At 34.0% G+C, this 20,381-nt stretch overlaps 1 protein-coding gene and 1 long non-coding RNA gene across 2 annotated transcripts; one reads left to right on the top strand and one right to left on the bottom strand.

The window, feature by feature from the left end:
• Positions 1-6: 6 nt before the first annotated feature.
• LOC116336949 lies at positions 7-1,100 on the top strand. Its single transcript, XR_004200760.1, has 4 exons — positions 7-250; positions 312-405; positions 474-551; positions 630-1,100. It is a non-coding gene; the product is annotated as an uncharacterized LOC116336949 (long non-coding RNA).
• Positions 1,101-4,219: 3,119 nt separating this feature from the next.
• LOC116337222 (exportin-1) lies at positions 4,220-19,272 on the bottom strand. Its single transcript, XM_031761619.1, has 11 exons — positions 19,062-19,272; positions 13,905-14,298; positions 13,628-13,838; positions 13,452-13,553; positions 12,387-13,379; positions 12,191-12,319; positions 11,829-12,017; positions 5,889-7,772; positions 5,002-5,814; positions 4,561-4,929; positions 4,220-4,459 (listed from the first exon to the last, which is right to left on the bottom strand). Exons 2-11 carry the CDS (start codon positions 14,255-14,257, stop codon positions 4,298-4,300), a joined length of 5,205 nt encoding a protein of 1,734 aa, XP_031617479.1. The 5' UTR covers positions 14,258-14,298; positions 19,062-19,272; the 3' UTR covers positions 4,220-4,297.
• Positions 19,273-20,381: the final 1,109 nt, after the last annotated feature.

The raw sequence follows: 20,381 nt of genomic DNA, 5'->3' as shown, positions 1-20,381 counted from the left end.
AGACTCTGAAGGTGACGAAGAAGAAGAAAGAGGCGCATCCAAAAAAAGCCTAGCCAAAAAAATCGAAAGTTTACTCCACGAAGGTGTTCCAGATATATACGAAAAATTGACATTATACATGGAAAAAGTCAAACAGAATATGAATGATTTAGTACCAAAAGCCATAACGTATTATATCATAAAGAAAGTGGTAAACTACATCAGCCACGATGTTATTTTCCATGTAACTGCTATTCCGTACGACGAATATGTAAGTAATGCTTGTTTTTATTTTTATTTAATTTAATCAATGGAAAATATTCAATTCTTAGCCAAAACTTCTTAAACTGGATGGAATGGATGAAGCCAAATATGTGGCAGCGTCAAAAATGCTTGAGGCATGTAAAGTAGCCCTTACAGGAATTCGTATGTATCTGATTTTACTTTCCAGCTATTAAATTAGACGAACTAATTTACATTTTTAAATCAAACAGATAATTTGTACGAGCAGACAAATGCATTTGGCACCCAAGCTGGAAACAAAAGCCGAAATTGAATGAAATTCGTTCATGGTATTTATTTATTTTTTTCTGAAAAATTCAACTAACGAACAAAAACTTATTTTTTTATCAATTTTCCTTTTCCGTTAGAATAATGGAACTAAGCGACTCGTTATGGACCGCGAATCAAAAACACCGCATACCGAGTTTTACAAAAAAGCTCAATTTTATAGTTTTTAAGCCACTACAACTTTTTAAACATCTTTTTAATTACATTTCCACTTTAATTGATGATGATGATCACATGCATTGAATTGAAGTCGGACTATTTTCATAATCATTTATTCATTGATGTATTTTTGAATTGAACTTTGCAGAAGAGAGTCTCTACAATTACGGTTGAAATGAAAAAATACAATGCCATTCACCAAGCCGGCAAATAATAAGAAAAACGTTAAAAAAAATTAAATCAACCAAAATATCAGTTAAAATTAGTATAAAAATGAGATGTTTCGACGTCAACTCCTTTAATAAATAAAGATTATCTGATAATTTTTTATCTTTATAACTATGAAAATAACAAAAAGATCAAATTTTTCTCAATAAAATTAAAATTTCACATATTTCTTGTAATCATTTTTTTATCAGCCCAAATATCGTGTTGCCGTTCAAAAAACATGTTACAGTTGAAAGCTAAAAAATCATACATTTTCATGCAAGCTAAAACTGAGATTTTTAAAGAAAATAACAGACTCGGATCATTTTTTGTATTTTCAATAAAGTGTTTAAATTTTCCTCGTAGTGATGAGAATTGTCAATTCCAAAACAAATCGAACCGTTCCATATTCCACCCAATTTCAATGAGTAAATGTCAAACACATCAACAACGTACATACACATAGGCAAGTACATACATTGTTTGATAGATTTCTATAGACGCGCATTTTTCGCAAACAGCATGACACATTTTGAACGAAATAGAGAAAGAGAGAGAGAGGAAAGGAGAACCATAGAGCGAGAAAGAGAATGAAGAGTCGCGTGTGCGATATTCATTTTTCGACGCGATTGTGTATTTCAGAACAATAAGTGTATGGGAATGTTGAAATAGACTGACAGAGCGTCAAGTACTTACATTTCCAATGCATAATAAATGAATGCGACATCCACGATAAATAACACACGCTATAGCAACGTATATCACAACTAACATAACAATTATTGTGTGTTTTTTTTTTTTTTTTGTATTAGAACGGTGTTGATGAACCATTGACGTCACATCTATCGTTCGTTCTCTCGTCACAATAATGCTCTCTACCGTACACCGTGTGGATAGAAAATTGCAAAAGGGAAAAAACAACACTGAAAAATCTCGGCTTAGCAGCACGTTTCGCACGTACTTAGCAGTTTATTACGCGATCCTATAAATAAAACACATCGAAATGACTTACTCATCCTCACATTCTTTCAATTTTGGGCAAATGAATAAAATGGGGGGAAAACATGGTCGTTGTTGGTTATTTTTTTTTCATAATAAAAGTGAATTTATTTCAAAAATTTCCTTTTACTTGCAAATCAATGATATACATGAAAAAAAAAACGGAAAAATTCTTTGCCAAAAGATGTTTAGCGTTGGTTGCTGCATTAAAAACATCCTTCTTGTCTCCCTTATCCAAAATGTTGTTTGTTTTTCTAATATATATATACTATATTTAATATGTATATGTGTGTTTTGTTTGTTGTCATTCATTTCCATTTCTTCGACTACGGGCACTATAGTGAATTTCCTTCATGTGGCTGATTTGCTCTCTCTGGAGCATTGTAGAATCGGTCATTGTTGAATATGCTTTTATGATTGGATACTAAATTACATGCTAATACGTCTTGTGTTTCCAGGTTAAATAAATTGTATTTGATGTTGTATGTGGTGATCATGTTCAGCTTTTTTTCTTTCTATCATGCTCTATCATCTACAGTTCTTTCTCTCTCACTATCTGTCTCAATGTTTGAATGATTTTTTAGAATCTAGATGCTAATTCAAAAATAAAATTTACAGAAAATTCTGTTTTTCACAAGAAAAAAAATGTATTCTAATTACTTCTTTTTTTTCATCGTTTTAAGTAGATGTTTGTTTGTTGTTTTTCTTTAAGAAAACGAATTGGTCCATTTTTTCGGTTCAGATTTATTTTTCAATGATTTTTCTATCAAAAATTATGCTCTGTTTTCGTTCAGTTTTATTTTTCGAGGTTGATTTTATAATTTTAATTTTACAAAACGCGGGCGAATAAAGCACAAGTGCTATCAAAGATAACATAGAAAAAAATATACCCCTTTCCACACTTGGTGTGCCGGAAAAGTAATAGTTAGAAGAAAATAAAGACAATGGAATTGAAACTGAAAAAAAATGTGTATCAAAGACAAAGAAATAGTCCTTTCTATTTTGGTTAACGACGTCGATGCTACGCGCCTTTTTGTATCAAATTGAAAGGATCGTATTTTACCATCAACATTTTGGTGAATTTATTATTAGTTTTTTTTTCTTCATATGTTTCAATGCCAGATTATAGAATCGTGTGCTTAATTCGGCCTATTGTAATTGCTTATTGATCAATGTTATCGATCGAGCTATTGTACTTGATTTCCCATGTGTACGTGGAATATTGTGTTAAACGTATAAAATAACACCACCATTTCTTTTCTTTTTTCTGGAGATGATAAAACAAGAAAATGAAACTAAATATAAGTTTACTTTTAAAATGCGGCATTTTGCAACAGATTTTTATCTTTTCGAATTCATCTTTTCGAAAAATAAAAAAAGAGGAAAACTTTTTCATTTTTTTTGTTTCTTTTCTTTTTTTTTTTTGGCTAAAATAAATGTCTAAAAATGTGGTGCTCTCTGTGGAGCATTGTGTGTGTTTGTGTTTCAATCGTTCATCAAAATTCATTATCTCCACAAAAAATGCAGTTGTGGCACCCATTCAAACCAAACTCAATCACGCGGCGCGGTCACACACTTTAATCTTTTTCACTTTCTCTCAGATACCAATCAAAAAAAAATATTGTAAACACAACAACAAAAAAAAATCACTTATGCTCCAATCTCTAGAATCATCAAAATTAGATTAATAATAATTATTTTTTTTGCTTGATTTTTTCGCCATTTTTTCGGTCTAACATAGTTTAGATTTTCTTACAAAAAAAAAATTCTTTTTTTTATCATCTCTCGTTTTTTGTTTCTTTTTTTTAAATTTTAATAAGTTTGTATTAAAATTTCATTCTATGTTCTATTTGCGATGTTTGTGTTCCTATTGTATTGATTTGCTGTTTGCATCGGTGAATTTATGCTGATTTCTCTTATTTACTTAGATTAAATTCATTGATTTTCTTACAAAATCTATTTAAATGTGTGTGTGTGCTTTCCTTTCGGTCTCTGTGGCTCACACCCCAATGTAAAATGTATAATTTTTTTTCTATTCTTGATAGTGTGTGTGTGTATGGTATGTGACAAAAAGAAAAAAAATATTCTAATTGTATTGAAAAATGATTTATATGTTTCTTCTCTCATTTATATACTATATATCATCTTGGTTTTGTTGTTTTTTTTTGCGTGTACTTTGCGCTTATTTAAATTGATTTCATTTTCAGATTGAATTTTGTTCACCGGTTATTCTAAATATTCTCTTTTAAACCTTATCAAAATACACTTTTTGTTGTTTTAGAAATGATGATGATGTTATTGTTAGTATTCATTTTGTAAATTTTTTTGTTGTTGCTGTTTTTTTTTGTTATTATTGTTGCGGCTGCACTTGAGTAAACTAAATTTAACTTAAATCTAATTCGTCTTGCATTGATTCGGGTTGTTCATGAGGACCAAGGATACCAGGCACCGACATCTGTTGTAGCCTCTTTGTATTTTGTGCATTTTTCAATTCCTCTTCACGTTCAGCCAAATACAAATCGGAATCATCATCGCCAGTTATTTCCTGTGCATTCGAAAAAAAAGGTAAAATGTTAATGAAGGAAACATAAATGGTAAAATGTTCGATTTCGAATGGAGAAAGTGGCGGATCGTAAAGCAACTTACTCGAATTTGAATGAGGAAATCTCGTAAATGTTCTTTGAATGCGGACACTTCTTGGTCCAAATTGAAGAGGCCGGTTACAAACACTTTAATTTGGTTATCGGTCAAATGGTTAAATGCAGATTTCAGCAGCGATGCAACATATTCTTGGATATAGATTGTATTGTCTGGAATTGGGCCGAGATTGACGGTAATTTTACCCGTTTCGACCAATGTAAACATGTAAGCCAAAATTTGAGCATGCAATTGCAAACCAGCTGTATGCGATGTATCTGTAGCTACCGAAAATATTTGTGTCAAAATATCCGTGAAGTATGTTTGATAAAAGCCTTGTGCTGCTGACGGTGAACTCTGTTCAATGTTTGTGAGCATCTGTAAAATGTAAAATCATATCGTTACTAAAACGTCACAAAAGAAAAACATTCATTGCAAATGGATACGTACGACATATAAAATTTGCAATCCCATATCGGCAACATTGCGCATCGTATGCTTGAATGCCCACACAATTGAATCGAATACCAATTTAAATTGGGCTGGCGGTATATTTAAAAATGCATCAAAACAATGTGCATTCACTTGTTGTAACAGTTCATAGAATGCCACCCGATGTTGTGGATAGTCTTCGAAATTTTTCTTAATCATGTCAAGCGTACATTCGAATACAGCGTCGAAAATTTGCGGTATTTCTGATGTGATGCTGACTTTTAGTTTACCAACAATGGCTGCCATTGTGCTCAGTACTTTAGCTTCACGTGCTTCGGGCACCTTGCATCGCTGATAATCAAGCAAAACAGCATCAAGCAATGGCGGTATAAAACTATCAATGACAACATTATTGTCATTTGATCGTACCACCCATTCGGAAATCAATGTAAGTGTTTCTTTTTTCACCACATGCATTGCCTTAATCAGTGGCTGATTGTTGACGGCAACACCATTCACCGTGATCGCTTGAATAATGTTCTCCGACATGATTTTGTACACATTCAACATATCCAAGTAGATGCGACCCAATTGCAGGACAAACGAATGGCCGAGCGCCTTGCATGCACGAACATTTGTTCGCAAAATGCTTCCCAATTGCTTGACGGCTGCCATATTTTTCAGGTAATCTACATTCTTCGATGCTTGCGATATGATTTCGTCCCACACTTGATTCGGCAACGCCATATACTTTTCGATCAATGCATCTTTGGCCGCTTGATCCACTTGAGCTGATATCATACATCCAACGGCTTCATAGAATGTGTGCACCTAACAAAAGAAAAAAAAGAAATGTGTCATGTCAAGAGGAATATAAAAAAAACAAAGGGCCATGAGAAATGTACCTGTTGTGGTTGCAAATCACAAATGATTGAGCTCATGGACGCCAGAATTTCATCGATGAATGTGCACGCTTCGTTTGGTTGCATGGTGACAAAATGTCGTCGACATTTTTGTGCAATTTTAATGAATGTATCGCATGCCATATCTTGTACACCATCGTGTGTTTCGTGCATAAATTCAAACAATTTATTAACGACGGTTTTCAAGAATTTCCAATGAGCGCGCAAAAATCGTGGATACTGTCCGACCACATACATAATATTCGATGCAACAATCGCTTTATTATCTTTGCCTTTCTTTTGTTCGCACAAACCGAGCAAATCTTTGATAACCGTGACCAAAAAGCGTTTTTCATCCTCTTCCAAGAATGCACCCGAAATTGAACCGATCGCCCAACACAGCGTATTGAGATTTTTCCATGAGAATTCGGTGCCATTCACTTGATTGTTCAATTTTTCGGTCATTATGTGTTCGGTGTCTGCATAATCTAAATGTGTTAAATAGACCAATGTTTCGCGCATATTTTTGTACAAATTGATGGCATTCGTATCTTTCATAAATTCGCGAACAACTTCACCATTTTCATTTTCGACGACCAACACTTCTTCCGGTTTTGCCATGCGAGAGATCATAATATATCGAACTTTCGATAAAATATCGGAATAGAATTGTCGTCGGCTATTCGATGCGCCGCTCCAGAGTGAAATGCCACCACTGGGCGCCAATGCAACGGAATCTTGGTATAAGTCACTAGCCAAACTGTTCCAATATTCCAGGCAAATTTTGAAAATTTCCACATCTTCCACCTCGGAAATCATGACCAAATACATGAGTGCTTTTTTCAATGCTTCAGCCGTTTCGGCACCTTCAACCAATGCACCGTGCTCCTTTAAAAATGTGCTCAGAAATACGGCCAAATTTTGGATAAAATTTTGCTCCGCATCCGAACCAGTGGCGTACACTTGATTCATATTCGTTCCCGGATGAATCATTTGCTCGAATTGTGACATCGTCTTTTTGAACATATCGGTGAATATGTTATTGTAGTTCGGCACAGTAAGACCAGCAATTTCAGACAGGCATAACAATGACACATTCCGGAACATTGGTACGTTTAGAAATTTGAATATCAACGTCTCGACGAGCGTCGTTTCGAAAATGTAACCAAGCGGAATCCAATTCAAAAATCGCAACAATGTTTCCAATGTGACGGCAATTAGTGGTGCATTCATTGAACCCTCCAGCACGAATGAGCACAATTGGAATATTTGTGAAAATTCTGAGCACATTGTATCTTTCAGATGTTTGGCTTTTGTTTGTGTTATTTGTCCCGAACTGAAATCGAACACTTCTTCGCTCAGCAATTTTAAAATGACCATATTGTTTTGACACAAACTTTCATTTGTTTTCGATGCACCAACAATGTCACCGATGAATGTTTCCCAATTTTTCGGCCATTCACGCTTCAAAATCTCCACCAAAATCATATTGAGCTTGTTCAAGTAGACTTTATTCGTTTCCATAACAGCTGGATCGGATGATGTTTTTATAATTAAGCCTACAACATATTTTTTAATGCCTTCGCATTGATTACGCGGCAATATCTTCCAGCGCGTTTTTATCACTTCTTCAAGAATTTGCAGGGCATAGTATTTGGTTTGTTGATTTGATGAATATTCTAAAATACTATCTACACGCGTCCACGCATCCGGATGCTCTTTGAGTGTGGTCAGCACATCTTGTGCCAATCGCAACTGTTCACCTTGGCTTACATACACCGAACCAACTATATTATCGAGCAAACCGATATCCAATTTTTGACTGAAGTCAAGCAATTTGCTCGCTTCCTCCATATTCACTTGGGTTGTCATCGTAGTTGTTGTTTTTCAATTTCAAGTTTGAAAGAAAAAAAACCAATCGCACTCGCACACACACACAAATTATTATTAGCACGTTGCTACTAACGATGTTATTGTTGTTGTTTTTTTTATTGTTTTTGCTGCAGTTCTGGCTTCTTCTTTTCGTTTTCCCTCTTTGGACCGCTTTGATCTGCTCTATGCGAAGAATAATTGAAATTGGTTCGATTAAACGATTCCGTTTTGCTTATTGTCTATCGTAAAATGGATTGGATGGGTTTTCTTATTTGTTTGTTCAAGAGGCGCGAGATGATTCGCAGAACAAAAAAAAATTTCGCTACTCGCACGTGTGTGTTTGTTCGAGATGTTGCACGAAATGATGAAATATGTGTTTTAACGATAATCGGATGAAATAGCTTAATATGCTTAAACGAAAATTATTATCACTACAAACTAGATTCACTCTTTCACACACAAGATATTTTCGTTCAACCAATAAAAATTTTCGAATACGTTGTTGATTTTTTTTTTGTTGCTATTGTTGTTGAAGTTCGAGCAAATCAAAAATATTTATTGATGTACGCAAAATTCCTTCACTCACAAAAAATTCATAAATCTGAAACGAGAATTCGGAAGAATAAAAAAAATAGAAGAGAGAAAAGGTGAAAAAAATTACTGTAATGCTAATGTTATTGTGTTTGTTGAAATTTGACGTTTTCCATGCGATGAAAAAAAGTGTATCCTACTCAAACCACAAGAAATGAAAAAAAAGCGCTCCATTGTTCAATTTACTGTTAAACGAACACATTTAGCAGTTGGCAGCAGCAGAAAATAACGGAGTTTTCAATGCAAAAAAAAAAAACAAAAAAAAAATTCGGCGAAAATTTGATTTTTTTTTTCTCTTCTTAATTCGTCGTGTGAAAAATAGGGTAAATTGAAAAATTATACAATTCAATTAGTAATTGAGAGCACATTCTACGCGATAAAATGAAAGAAGTAAAAATACTCTACTTTGTTCGACAGAAACAAAACCTAACCTTTCCAGACGTAAATCCACTTAGACAACACTGTGAGTGAGTTTTTTTATGTCATTTTGCATAGGACGCAAAAAAAATTCGAACACACTTCATGTAGGAAAACAGAACTTACTGGCATGAAATTGTTTAAGCACGCGTCGTGTCGAAAATATTTTCAAAATCAATATGGACACTTTGAAATGTTGCTGGTTAAATTTTTGGGGGAAAAAAATTAAACTTTTTCGAACGAAATGTGAAATGAATTTTCGTATTTGTGTAACATTTCGTCTTCTTCACTATCACACGCTTTAATGACGACCCGCGTACAAATGGAGCGAAAGAGCAACGCGAATGTGTGTAGTGAGTGTGTGCATTAAAAACGTACGTTATGTACGCAAAAAGAAGAACACACAGCAGCTGAAGCTGTAGTAGAAACGAATACGATGAAGAAGAAGAAGAAGAAGTAGAAGAGCACCAGAGCAAATATATATATTAAAATATATTGAAAACGACGTATTTTTTTGATGGCCAATTTTCACTGCTAAACCCGTACGATTCACATGAAATTCACTATCAGCGCTTACCAATCCAATTCCATTTACATTTGCAATTGAATTTTATCAAAATTAACGAATAATTCAGATGAAAAATGAAAAATAACAAAATTTCTTTTTCGACTCACTTCTTTTCAAAAGCATTCACACACACAACTGCACGATACACACCGAAGTTGGTCGCACATCTGCTTCGCACATCATTTATATTCTCACATCGTTTCATTGTGTTACCGTTTCGTTTCAGATGTTTCGCTTTTCGATTTGACAACTGCCATTTTTACCGTTTTGTTTTCGATGGAATTGGACAGATGGCACTATGTGATCCCGCTCTTTTTATTGAGTGGAATTTTTTGCTCTCTTTATTTGTTGGACATTTTTTGTTTGTCTATTTGAATTAAACGGTCAATGTTTATGGATTACTTGAAATCGGATACGAATTTTTTTACAAAGAGATTACTTTTTTTAATAATTATATGATCGATTTGATTTTCATCTTTTCCATTTTTATATGCATCACAAAGGCAAATACCTACCCTTCATTAAAATAATTTCCGTATGAAACTACACTTTTTTCATTTGTTCATGATTTTTGATGATTTTGAAGAATTTTTGATTATTTCAGGTTTTCGATTAAAAGAGTTTTATGGTATTAATTTCATTTTATAAACACATGATATGAGAGAAAATGCAGCATTTCCAATTAAAGTATTGATATTTGACTGGCCAACAGTTCAAAAGAACAATAAGTACAAAAGAACAAAACGTATGATCTGCATAATGACAATAATAAAGAAAAAGACGAGTAATTAATACGCAGTATTTTTGAAATATCGGTTAAGCAATTTTGTTGATATGTAAATCGGTTCAATTTAATGTTTGTTTCTGTATACGCAAAGAGGTGACCATTCTTGATGTGTGAACTTTGACAAATATTTGAAAAAATAGCAAACGAATAACGTATTTTGAAAAATGTGTATTCAAAAATAGATTCCACAAAAAAAATAAAGAGTCTAAAGAGACGAACTTTTCCGCACGGTGGTAGTTGCGTATTTTATTGAGAAAGTTCAAAATAATATTTGCTCGATTCTTCAAGTCTTTCAAGTGGCGTAAAGTTCGAGACCAAAAAATATGTTTCAACTTTGGCAACGAAATATTCTTTAATTTAATAGCAGAAGTACCCGAGAAAAGATTTTTCACACTTTCATGATGAACCCATTTGTACGACATTTGAAAGTATTCTATTTTCTAACAAAACACTATAAAAAATATGTCAGACGTTAATTTTGCCATAAAAATTATTTTTGAAATACTTTTCATAACTAAAGTCACAACAAATTTGGATTTTTGTATGGGAGCCATGTCTGTATGCTACCTTAATGGCGTGAAACTTTGCACAGGTTATTTTTTTCACAAATGAATCGCTTATAATAAAAGTAGTGAATGAGAAAAAGTGAAAATAAAAGTCGAACATAAATTTTTTTTTATATAGACAAAATCCATACAAAAAAAACTTTATGTTCGACTTTTATTTTCACTTTTTCTCATTCACTACTTTTATTCTAAGCGGTTCAAATAACATTCGGAGGGTTTGGAGAAATTTCAACCAAAATCAAGAGTACCTCCCATACAAAATATTCGTTTTTGAGCCAATTGAAAATTTTGTATGGGAGGTACCCCTAATTTTAATTGAAATCTCTTCAAATTTTCAGAATGTTATACTTTTGTGTAAAAAATAGTCTGTGCAAAGTTTCACGTCATTAAGGTAGCATACAGGCATGGCTCCCATACAAAAATCCAAATTTTTTGTGATTTTTTCAAGGAAACTGTATTAAAAATTGATTGTATCTCAAAACTAACGTCGGATTCGGTTTTCTCGTGCCAAAAAACCCCCCAATACATATTTTTGAGTGTTTAAGTCTACATTAACTATGACTTTTGGACGAAAATTGGACTCTTTTTCATAGGTATCACTCCAGGCATGGAATTTTTTTCCATCAACCAAAGTCGCTCAAAATCTGATGATTTCTATTCCTGGGGACCCCCAATCATCCCGTGAAGTCAGATTTCGAATAACTTTTCTGGGTGGTGAGAAAATCGATGGACAAATTTTGCGTACGGCGGACAACGTACGACGTGGAAGCGACCCACAACAACCATGCTCAAAACGGCCTGATTCGGGTTCTCTGACCTCAGAAACGTCCAGAAAACATGTTTTTGAAGTTTCGTAAATTTTGACCTATTGCAATACTTTCCCCTTTCACACTAGGTGTGTGCGGAAAAGTAAAATGTAGATCGGTTCTATAGAATGCCTTAAAAACACAAATAAATACTTAACAACCAGTTTTTTTTTAAGTAGAAATGGCAATTGTGCGAATTTATTTCGGTTAAGTTCCGTTTTTTCTTTGTTTTGATCAAACACAGAACTTATTGAGAAAGAGAGAGAAAAATAATAAAGTATATACTATACAGTGACATAAATTCGATAAACACACATTTGTTTTTTTCTTCTATACATAGAACTTATCAATGATATCTTCATATTTTTTCGTTACGACATTACGCTTAACCTTAAGTGTTGGACCCAATTCACCGGTTGGTATGGAGAAGTCAGATGGCAAAATTGTAAACTTCTGGATCTTTTGTGCATTTGATGTTGCATGTTTGTTGGCACGACTAATGCCGTCATTTATCGCAGCGTAAACCTGGTTAAGAAATTTCAGAGAAAATTGGGTCAGAGATAAGTACGTATGAGATAAGATAAGATATGACATTTAGAATAGTCAAAATCATAAAAAAATTATTCATATACACATAGAGTTGGTGAACACGTGCTATTCAGTTAACGATCGAAATAAAAGGGGTTTTATTAATTTACCTTTGGACATGGTCCAGCTTCTAGAACTTCACTCAATAATTTATAATCAACACCTAACGTTTTGAACCAGGTGAGTGTGTCTGGCGCCAGTTCATCCTTTGGAGCACCAGTTTCTAGATCGATTTCAGTCTGTGAAAAGCGCAATAAAATGTGATGAGTTTATTTAATGAGTAAATTTATCAAATCACAAAAATACCTTAAGAGTTACAAGCATTGTAAGAAATTTGCGTTTGTCACCGACGAGGAATGCATTACTGAGTGCTGGCAATTCTTTTTTAACCAATTGTTCAACATGAATTGGTGGTATGTTCTCACCGCCGGCCGTGATGATCAATTCCTTAATCCGTCCGGTGATATACACCAGACCATTTTGATCGATATAACCCAAATCGCCTGAATGTAACCACCCTTCGTCATCAATAGCTTCAGTTGTTTTGTCAACTTCATTAATGTATCCCATAAAAACATGTCGTCCCCGCATGCATACCTCACCATGGCCATTTTCGTCTTTGTTTACGATCAATGTTTCGACGCCGGGCAATGGTTTGCCAACGGTTGTCAAATTGAAATTGTCCGCTGTCGAAACACAATGTGCACCGCCCGATTCTGACATGCCAAATGCTTCAAACATTGGTAAATCTAAGCTCATAAAATATTGTTTGATCTCTGGTGACATTGGTGCGGCGGCTGTAATCAATAATTTACACTGATTCAAACCGAGTGCACTCTTTACTTTTGACAAAATGAAATTCTTTGCAATTTTATATTGAAGTGATTGTGCATCTTTTCCATCAATTGCTTCTTGCCAATGTTGTAGTGTTACACTTTTTGCCCATGTGCTTATCAATTTTTTGATGCCAGTTATTTGTGATCCAATGGCCGTCATTTTTTCATAGATTTTTTCATAAACACGCGGCACACCAACAAAACGCGTTGGATTTGCTTCTTGAAGAGTTTTCACTAGAGAACCTTTCAGAGCGTCTTTGTCGGCAAAGTAAACGGTGGCCACATAATTTATCGCAATGAAAATATCAATCATTTGAGCGGCAATATGACTGAGCGGTAAATATGATATCAAATTTTCGCCACCAACAACCATATTTGTTAAACAATTGGCCACTGCATTTGCACTCCATGTTACATTGTCATGACTTAACATCACACCTTTTGGATTTCCAACGGTTCCGGACTACAACGAAACAACAAAAAAGGTGTCATTTAAGTTGAAGGCGAAAGTTGATCAGGGGATTAGAACACATACCGTATACACCAAAACACAGCAATCGTTCGAATGAATATTTTCCATACGTTTTTCCAATTCTTCTTCGGCGCCAGTCAAATCCATTTCTTGAATCTCTGACCACTGTGTGAATTTGAACAAAACAAAAAATTAATTAAAACATCAAAAAACGTCAAAATGTGATCATTTTTACATACCCGATAATACCCATCTTCTCGTTTAACATATGGTTCGTATGGTCCATACAATTGAACGGCTGCTTTCAGATTTGGCAGACGATGTTTAATTTCTTTAATTTTGTCCATTTGTTTGGTGTCATCAACGACGACAATGTTTGCATTTGAGCTATGAAGTACGTGATAAACAGCTTCTGCCGAATTTGTCGTATACACACCAGCCGCAAATCCACTGGTAAACAATAAAAAAAAAATAGAATAAATATCATAAAACTAAAACCATCGGCGCTTCACTTACCCAGCATGAATCGCACCCAATTCGGAATAAAACCATTCGGGTGAATTAAATGCCAAAATAGCGACTGTGTTTTTTGGTTCTAAGCCTAATTTGATGAATACTTTGGCGGTTTTTAAGACATTTTCACGATATTGACTGTATGTAACCGTATCCCAAGTACCCTCAGCATTTTTATGTTTCAATGCGGCCACATCGGGATAATTTTTGGCCGTTCGATACAAAACATATGGTAATGTGAGCGGTTCTTGGGCTGCAACGCCTTCGGTGCCAACTCGCAGTTTAACTGCATCATCACGTTTTGTTGTGCTAAATTCGGATGCTGGTCGCACTTTGGTGATTACCTCCTTTGCCATTTTTTCTTCTTCTGGATTATTCACACGATGCGAATTTTACGCTGTCAGAACGAAAAAAAAAATCGAAAATAATTAGTTATTAGATAACGAAGAGGTAAAAATACGATGACTTTTTTTAAGGGAAAAAAATTGTCAAATTAATGTTCATTTCAAACTATGAATAAGAAATGAAGGTCAAACTTGAAATGTACAATCGACGATCGAGATTGTTGTTGCGTAGCATTGCTATTATCAGTTGCGGGAAAAATACGCGAAACGACTTTAGCAAAATACGAAAAGCACACACTTGATATTTCAAAACATGTTACACTCATCATTCGGGTTCAAGTGAATCGTGACAAGTTTTACTCGAGACTGTGAATAAACTTTGAAATCTGTTTTTTCGACCTTATTACTACTTTTTAATTCTTTTATACTTTGTTTAGGATAAATACGTCGTAAAAATCACCAAAAACACAGTATTATCTTTCAAATCATTTATTTGTAGAGTAGCTCTTATCAACTATTTTTGATAAAAAAAAAAACAAAATCGATGACCCGTTTGGAAGCTGGTATAAACCACTCACATAGTAGCTTATTTCAAAAAATGAGCCAGCCGGCTAGCCAGTAAGATCACACATTGATCGACATAATTCTATTACATTTTTTCATATGATTGTTGTGTTTGCAATGTCAATGTTTACAACCTTTATTTGATTGTTTTGCATAATTGTAATAAAATGTAATCGATGCGATATTTTTAACGATTTGTTATGTATACCGTAGTCGTCAGACTTTTTGATTGATAAAATGCGCTCGTGCACAAATGACGCTCTTTCTATTTTCTAATCAGAAAGTCAATCAATCAATGTATATTCAACTTTAAAGCGGAAATATTGTGAAATCTATTTAATATTGATTACGGCGAATTATTTCAAACGATGTGACATTTACGGTTTGGTCTCTTGGAAAACAAATGAATCAGCGATTTGAACACACATGGTTATATGGAATCCAATTAAATAAACTCGACCGAAGATTTTTGAAATATTTTTCAATTGTCGTCTAATTATTGGCAATTTAAAAAAAAACCAAATTTATTCACATGCACTTTCGATCCGTTCAATTTAATTCTTAAAAAAAAAAAAATATTCCACACAAAGCTATATGCGTATAATTAATTAACTGTAAGTTTACTATGTTGATGCGGTCACTCACTCCTTTTTTTAATGTTTCGAAGTGTGTTTTTTTTGCTTCGAATGCAAATAGTATTGAATTTTAATTGCTGATTCAACGACGGTGTACTACAGATAGATGGTTGAATTGTGTTTGAGCTTGACGAAATAAGTTTTGATTAAATGCGACCGATCGCAACGACAGTTTAAGCTGATCTGATTTTTTAATTACTACGTATTTTAAACGCAACGGTAACGAATTTTTATGAAACAAACACACAAAAGCATACACACATTTAAGGGCGATTGTGGCTAACGCTTTTCTTTGCCCTATCGAATTGTTTTTTATCACTTTTACACAATCTTATCGAAGAGTTACGTGCGTTTAGGTCACACATTCAATGCATGCATTCCCACAGTCACAGCAACAGGCATAGACATGGTGAAAGAAATGTGCTACGGCGTTTTTTTAGTGTGCATAGCAATGGGCTATCGATTCCAAGATTTGAACTTGTTGAACGTTGAGCAAAAAACACGCCACATCTTTTCGAAGAGTTTTTGTTGGATTTCTTATCAATACAACATTGAGTTTGTGTGCTGCAAGTGAAAGAGAATTACACATTGAATTAGACATTCAAAGTCAACCGGAAAAGAATGCATATTTATTTGAGAGTTTCGTTGATTTTTCTACAGAGATTAAAAGAACGAAAGAAAAGGGAAAAATTGTTTCGGTGTTAAAAAAAATATGGTTCTCAGATTAAGAAAATATTTGTTCGAAGAAAAACTGTCTACTCTTTTTGTGTATCTCTTCTATCTCTCTTAATATAATCATTTTCGACACTTTTTCTGATAAAAATATGTATTTTCAAGTTTATGGCTCGAAAAAAATGTGATAAATGACGTTCGAATTATAGGTGTTTGAAGTTATCTCGCCATCGATAACCAATTTACAGAAGATGACGTTTCGATTCGTTGTAGAACGCGATCGGTGTGAAAGAATTAGAGATCGATCGTCTCGAGATCGATCGTCGAACAATCAAAACATTTGATAACACTTTAAATATGCACCCAATTAGTTCGAAACGAGCAAGTGCACTTGAGTCTTGATGGCAAATTGATTAGATCGATTGTTTGTTCTACATACGTGAATGCGCTTGAATAAGATGACCTTATTTATATACTTTGTGATTCAAGTCCAGTTATTGCTGTCGCACATTGACAGATAGTGTGCAAAATTGGCAAATTTCTATTCATTGGTGCTCATTATCGTGCCGACACCAAACGTCTTTTAAGATTAAATGGAATTGCGTAATTTCAGACGCACAACGGAATATTCCGGCGATTCAATTTTAGAAAGTTTTTTTTGTGATTTAGATACGATATCACTGTATAGATTGTTTCCATTATTAACTCAAGTAATATATTTAAAAAAAAATATGCTTTTCAAAGACAAGCAGTTGAACTTCTGCAATATAAAAGAGAAATGCGAAAACGATGAACGTAGAGTGTCATTTTCTTCATCGTTCTTTGTTTTGGCTTCGGTTTTTCTTTTCGAACGAAAAAGAAAACCGACTGCCGATTGAAGTGGGTCCGAATTTCCCATGAAAATTTGCACGAAAAAATCGACGCATTGGACATTGAGCTTTGGACGAACTCATTCACTGTTTGTGTTTATAATTGTTTGTTTACAAACCACTTAAAATCAAACGCCTGCGAATCTGAAAGGCACTCAAGAGAAATTTATTGGAATAACGAAAAAAAAAGTCACCGTGAAAAATATACGAGAAAATTGTGCAGAAAAAAATGTGAGACACACGCAGTCAAAACAAGCACAATGACAGCGAAGAATTTAACCACACCGACGATACTCGACACGTTGAAATGTATTGTATTTTGGTAATTTCGAAATTTTATCAAAGCCCATTTTTAATGAACGATTCATGTGTGTGAATACTAATGTGATTGTCATTGTCGATGGTCAGATTGTTGTTGTTGTTATTTTCTCGTTTCTTCCACTCTCGACATTTATTTTTCATCAGTCTTGCGTCTTTTCGAATAGTAGGCAATTTGGACGCACGATAAAGCTAAAAATAATACTACAAAAAACTACATAAATGGACTTAAACAGCCGAAGAAGATATTGACCCAAGCGAAATCGCACTGTGAGAAAGTATGTTATGGTTTTCGAATCCGATTAACGCATGAATGACCATAGGTTTCGCATTCGACATTTTAATCAACTCGAGATATTTTGTATCTTGGTAAGACATTTACTCAGCGATCATTCACAGAAATCTCTGAATGCGAAAGAGAAAATATTGAAGAAACTGCGCACTGTACCCGTTGTAGTCGATACGAAGAGGAGAAAAAATAAGACTGTTTAACGCCTCTCACATAAAAATAAATGAGTTCTTTATACCGGCAATATCGTCACATACACACACACTCACATCTCGTACCGAAATATAAATAAATAGAGAGCCGAAAGTCAGACAGAGAATGGCAAAGCGTCGAATCGTGAATTCTCAAAGGAAGGTTGTGGCTGTGCGTAGCAAGACGAGCCCATGTGCATAATGTTTTTTCATCTATAGATATAATTCACACGTCAAAACACGGCGCACAGGCACACATTTTGAACGTTATACGACGATGATGATTTTTGTTTGTTTGCTGTTGTTGTTGTTATTTCATTTTTAATTTGCAAAGCAAACTGAATGAGAAAAATAAGGTCAGATTTTTTTATATTATTTTTAGATAGATTCTTTGAAAATAAAGTAAATGATCGAATTTTAGCGAAGAGAATCATGGACCCATGCAGTATAATTTCGAATTTTAATTTGAATGGTTGCAATGCTTCTTGCCAATATTAATGATCGAAAACAATTAGTGCGTACAATATTGATGAAATGAAGTGAAATATAGGTTTGTAAAGAAATCATTCAAATGTTTTGCAAAGAGTTAGAGAAGTAGAAAAAAGGCGGAAGATTGCTGGGCTCATTGTATTTAATTCGATGTTAGAATGAAAACGAGTAACTAAAAACGTCTATTAAATGATATGTAATTTAGTGTCATTTCTCGGTTTAAGGTTTTTTCGAAAAAAGAAAAAAAATTCCTATATCACTAAACTTATTATTTTACTTATCGTATGACAATCGATGACTTGCTTAATCAAATCAGATTTTTCACTGTGAACACAACAATGCAAATGAATGTGTTGTCATTTTGTACTTTGATTTCTCGAAGCGAAAAAAAATTTACCGTTTGACATTGAAACCGCGTGCCTCGAAATATAATAAACGTTTACCCGATTCGTTCTTGATCGCCTATAATTGCTCAATTTCTTATCAATGCAAATAGATTTCTTTTGGTAACAGCGGAAAATTTTCTCTTCGATTTTTTCATAAATTTATTGATCAATGCATTTGATCGTGACACTTTTGAAATGGAAACGAAAATTGTCACACTTCGTATGGAAGCCGAAAAAAAAAAACCAACTGATTAGCGTAAGTGTATGATTATGATATGATTCTTATGCGAATTTAATGGGCACATTGCAAACTGACTCTGCACATGCACAATTGCAACACATGCAACAATCTCTCAATGTTTTGTGTTCTTGTTATTTCAACTAAATTGAAATGTGGATTTACCGTTTTAAAAATTTTTTACTGTGAGACACAACACACATACACAAACACAATTCAAACGAAAAAAAAATCTGAATGTTTTACTATTTACATCAAATTAGAAACGAACGAACGAAAAAAAATCCCTCCGTTTGATTGATAAATGTTTATCAGAAGTAATATGAGAGCGCAGCACACTTGTTATCCGTCAAAGTTCCGTCGACCAACTGACGCTTGTTTCGAACTGTGAAATGTTTGTGTTTCGACGAAAAAAAACCGCATGAACAAGAACAACAACAAACGACTCGTATAAATCGAGTTTGAACAGACACATGAATAAAACAGAAAAAATCCAAGAAATTCTAACAATGTGTGTGCAGTGTGCACGCAAAACTGAATATACAACGATATAACTCTCTCTCTCTGTGTGTGTCTGTGTGTGTACCACACATCTCTCACAAAATTATTTGCATTTTACGTTTTTCGATTCACCGCCAACTGACTGAAATTCGATTGAAATATTCAGTTTTTCGCGCTCCACTTTTACACCGTTCTCTTTCTCTCAACGACAACAGTGTTTACATTGCAACCCATTGCGACCATGATTATACGTATGTGTTGTTGATTTTTCTGTCCCTGTCTTAATCCACCACGTGTCGATTATACTGTTTTAACCTTTGTGTGTCACACGACTTCGCATCGAAATCACGCCACTATGCGCGATGTGACGAATACGAATTGATATGAAGGCAAAGCGGCGAGAAAATACGATGAAATAAAACGTAAAAACGAACAGAAAAACAGAGAGAACAAAAAAAAACATGTAAATAAATTGTTGTTGGAAATAATAATAGTGAGCGAAAAAAAATGTGTGCGGTATTTGTATATCGCCACTATGGACTCGATTGCATTTTGTACAATGACCACCGCATTTTATGCTTCAACGGTTACACATACACACTTTTTTCCTTTTTTTTGTGCTGAAATCAAGCGATATTGTTTTAAACTTGAACTTGAAGAAACTGGAACTATTGGACTTGGTCTCGTTCTTGGAAGGCGCATAAATGTGTTTATATACATTGGCCTGTCCGCAAATCCGGCCAATTAAATACGGACTGAAAAGCAAGGTGAATTTTGTTCAAAGATTACACTTACGAATTAATAAAATAATAATTTCAATGCAAGATGATTTGACAGCGAGCACTAGCTTGACAAATGTTACACAAATTGTTTTTTTTTTGCTTGCACTTCATGCATATACAATTTTGTTGCTTTTTTAACGTTCATAAAAATTTAAACGAATTTAAAAATAAACATACACCTTATTGATAATATTTTACGTGT

This window comes from Contarinia nasturtii, unplaced genomic scaffold, assembly GCF_009176525.2.
Source record: "Contarinia nasturtii isolate CC-2019 unplaced genomic scaffold, AAFC_CNas_1.1 Cnas_scaffold_220, whole genome shotgun sequence".
Classification (NCBI taxonomy): Eukaryota; Metazoa; Arthropoda; class Insecta; order Diptera; family Cecidomyiidae; genus Contarinia; species Contarinia nasturtii.
The sequence above is the reverse complement of the archived record's forward strand: the minus strand, read 5'-3'. Positions and strand labels throughout refer to the sequence as shown.

Coding starts and splice junctions, on each gene's coding strand:
- LOC116337222 (XM_031761619.1), bottom strand. CDS start 14,257: ATGGCAAAGGAGGTAATCACCAAAGTGCGACCAGCATCCGAATTTAGC. Junction 13,839..13,904: donor TTGGGTGCGATTCATGCTGG/GTAAGTGAAGCG, acceptor ATTGTTTACCAG/TGGATTTGCGGCTGGTGTGT. Junction 5,815..5,888: donor GTGATTTGCAACCACAACAG/GTACATTTCTCA, acceptor TTCTTTTGTTAG/GTGCACACATTCTATGAAGC.